General features: G+C 42.7%; 1 protein-coding gene across 1 annotated transcript in view; it reads right to left on the reverse strand.

Annotated features, from left to right (window-relative positions):
- Positions 1–314, reverse strand: part of LOC123102978 (gamma-hordein-3) — a 1,465-nt gene extending 1,151 nt beyond the window's left edge. The window contains exon 1 of the mRNA XM_044524458.1: positions 10–314. Coding sequence (XP_044380393.1) covers positions 10–161 — 152 coding nt within the window. The 5' untranslated portion in view covers positions 162–314. The remainder of the gene's footprint in view (positions 1–9) is intronic.
- Positions 315–3,428: the final 3,114 nt, after the last annotated feature.

Raw genomic sequence — 3,428 nt, forward strand, 5'->3', positions numbered from 1 at the left:
ATTTGTTGTTGGGGGAATTGTTGTGGTTGGGGGAATTGTTGTTGTTGGGGGAATTGTTCTTGTGGAGTATGCAATTCCTTGCCTCTAGGGCTTAGCAGCCTACTGGCACTGGCGATGTTCATCGCCATGGCAAGGAGGACAAATATGATGAAGGTCTTCATGTTTGATTTGTGTTTACTATTGCTCACTTGGCTTTGGTGTTTCAACTCTAGGTCCTTGAAGGTTAGATGATGGAAGAGACCCTCATGGTGTAGTCGTATTTATAGCTGGCATCGCACATTTGTTTTTGATCTTCACACTCGTTTCTTGAAAAAGTGCTCTTAAGCTTATCGACCTAATAATTTTGTATGTTGTGTTTGATGGCACTACTTACTAGCGTGACTTTGGATTGTTCATCATAGTTGATTGTTCTTTCTCATATCATCTGGGTGTATCAAATGCTTGATAACGCATAATGACTCATCGTATTCACTTTACACTTCAAATATTGATCTAGATTCTGTCCGTCTTTCTGATTTAGCTTGTGCTGTTCTGCATGTTGTTAGGTATATCCAGATTGGCATAACTTAAGGGAACTAAGTTTGTAATCTTCACACTCGCTTCTTGAAAAAGTGCTCTTAAGCTTATCGATTACCTAATAATTTGGTATGTTGTGTTTCATGGCACTACTTACTAGTGTGATTTTGGATTGTTCTTCATAGTTGATTGTTCTTGCACATATCATCTAGGTGTATGGAATGCTTGATAACGACAAATGACTCATCGTATTCACTTTACACTTCAAACATTGATCTAGATTTTGTCCCTTGCTCCGAGTTAGTTTGTCATGTTCTATATGTTGTTAGGCGTATCCATATTGGCATACTTAAGGGAACAAAGTTTGTAATCTTGTGTGTGTCATTGAGATAGATCACACTATTAATGCGAAGATTGTTCTATACACAATTTTTTCTGAACTAACTTTATATTTTTTGTACAATATATATGTAAGATGGATAAGCATAGATGACTCATCGTATTACCTTTTCATATGGAGCGGTTGTATTGTCATATGAGTTACTAATAGAAAACAAAGTATTAGGGCTTTGTGTGGCTTGATTGATTCACTCCACGTAGACATGAACATTTCTTTTGTATTTCATTCGTTGGTTAATCTAAGTTTGTACATATTGTTTCAAGTTGTTCATATAGTTTCTAGGTTTCTTTTATTGAATTTATTACCACCAGTATAGGAAGCTATTAGTACTATGATTGTTGATACTGATACAGAACAAAGAGGAAAGATAGAGCAATATACTGTTGATTTTGTCTGGTAATTATATAAGTGTCTTTTTTTCTATTTTCTTGTAAGCAAGGAACCTACAAAAAAGAAATGAAATAAGTTCTCCTTCTACACGATACGTGAATAAATGAATTTAGGACATATCATGCCTGACTGAATGGGAACTGGCCTATCGCCGTCATGTAGCAAACACAAGCCATAATGCCGATACACTTGGCTCATGCAACATGCACACGTGAACAAAAGAAGAGCCTATCAGTATATTTATATTTTTTACTTCTCTTATCCTTGGCCATATTATTCATACATATGGTTGCATCGAATCAATTGACTTCTCAATGCCATGGACCAGCTAGCATACTAATGTTTTTGTGTGAGTGGCTTTAGCTGTTGCAAAACCTCTACATATGTTTTTTTTCATTCCTTTACCCTCTACCACTTATTTTCAGATTGATGGAAACTGAAGTTTCAGACAAGGAAACAAAACACGATTACATCCTCCTCCATGCAGCTTCGTGGAGGCTAATTATAATTGAAACTCCTGTTAATCACACTGGATGTCATGCCAGATTCGTGTAGAATTTGCCGGATCGATTGACTAGGGTTTGACCCTTGGATTTTTAACCTTGTACGTCGTAATTTTTGTTGTACATGGATTAGTAAAGGTCTATAGTCGATCCACCATCATCACTATGAATCAGTATTACAGATTCAGAACAGGTCTTTGTCAGAGAAGGAAGTAGGAGTAGCTAATGATACAGGAAAAAGCCAGCGAGACCTGCCTGCCTGGCTGTGAACAGTTCATCTCCTTCTCCTTGCTATTAATGTTGTGTTAAAATACCTAACTAGCTAGCTAGCAAATCATAGGTTGTCCTTCTCTAAAAAAACGGTAGAAAGTTCTTTGAATGTAGTTAATTAAACAAGTGAAGTTTTAAAAGAAAAATTATTTTGAAGTTGTTGGTTTGTTTGTTGTTGCTATTGTTTTCGTTGTTCTCGAAACAGGCTTTCACACTGCTTTATAAATAAAGCAATATCCAAAGATGTACACGGCCGAACGATACAATATGGTGAGGTAGCCCCTACAAAGCCGATCTTGAGATATCACGCACACGCGCACACGACTACGCTACCAGCAACAAGCACCGAAAGAACTAAACATCCTCACGCTACGAACTAGCACACCAAAGCTCCACGAGAACGCCCCCAAGAGGGAGAATGGCATAGAGCGTCGCCGCTGCCAAGTCCATACCGAACAAAGGTCTACACCTGGAGACCTGACACGGAGAGAAGAAGCACAACAACGTCTTCAAGAAGAGCGCGACACCCATGAGTGTCGTCGGTGGCGGTGCCCAGGCATGGAGCTTTCGCTTGGCAACTCACCCGTGCCACCATGAGGTCCTCAAGATTAGCGCCGTGATGTTCAATCCCATGATCTTGATTAGGACGCTGCCCCTCCGAAAGAGAAGGCACGTCTGAGCTTATAACCGCAACACCTACCGTTGCCCACACAACCCGGGAGGGGAGCCACCACAACCGGAATAATGCCCGCCAAACAGCAACCATGTGGCCCGCCATCAGGGGATGCCAACCCAGTATCGCTGTCGCGAGATACCATACACCACTCACATCACAATGCAACCAACCATGGTAGGAAGAGAGACAACACTCCATCTACTCCTACCCTAGCCTATGTCCCAATGTTTGGTTAGGCGCCTCCACCATAGGACGCACCCACACCTGCATCCCCAGCCAATGCTCCATGGACTTGGGGGGCCACCGGCGAGCCAACCTCGAGCCCTTGGTCAGGCGAGCTCACACGACGCCATGTCCGTGTTCTCTGACACTGATCTGCTCATGAATGTAATGCTAACACAACTATCACCACCGAGCAGCACCCAAGCTGGCTCGCTTCGCAATGCACAAATCATGGCAGGTAAAGCCCGGCATCAGTCACCAGCCAGTGACTGCCGACGGCCATTGTCGAGGCCAGCTCAGACGCCAAGTCTGTGAACTGAGGCACTGGTCCGCCAGGCGACACAATGTATGCCTGACCACCACATCCATGAACCATCACCGACGCTACAACGTGTGGAGGTGCCTCCCCCAACCTAGCTTCAAGCATCCACCTTGGCTTGACTGGCAGCGA

Source organism: Triticum aestivum, chromosome 1B (genome assembly GCF_018294505.1).
Source record: "Triticum aestivum cultivar Chinese Spring chromosome 1B, IWGSC CS RefSeq v2.1, whole genome shotgun sequence".
Taxonomy (NCBI): Eukaryota; Viridiplantae; Streptophyta; class Magnoliopsida; order Poales; family Poaceae; genus Triticum; species Triticum aestivum.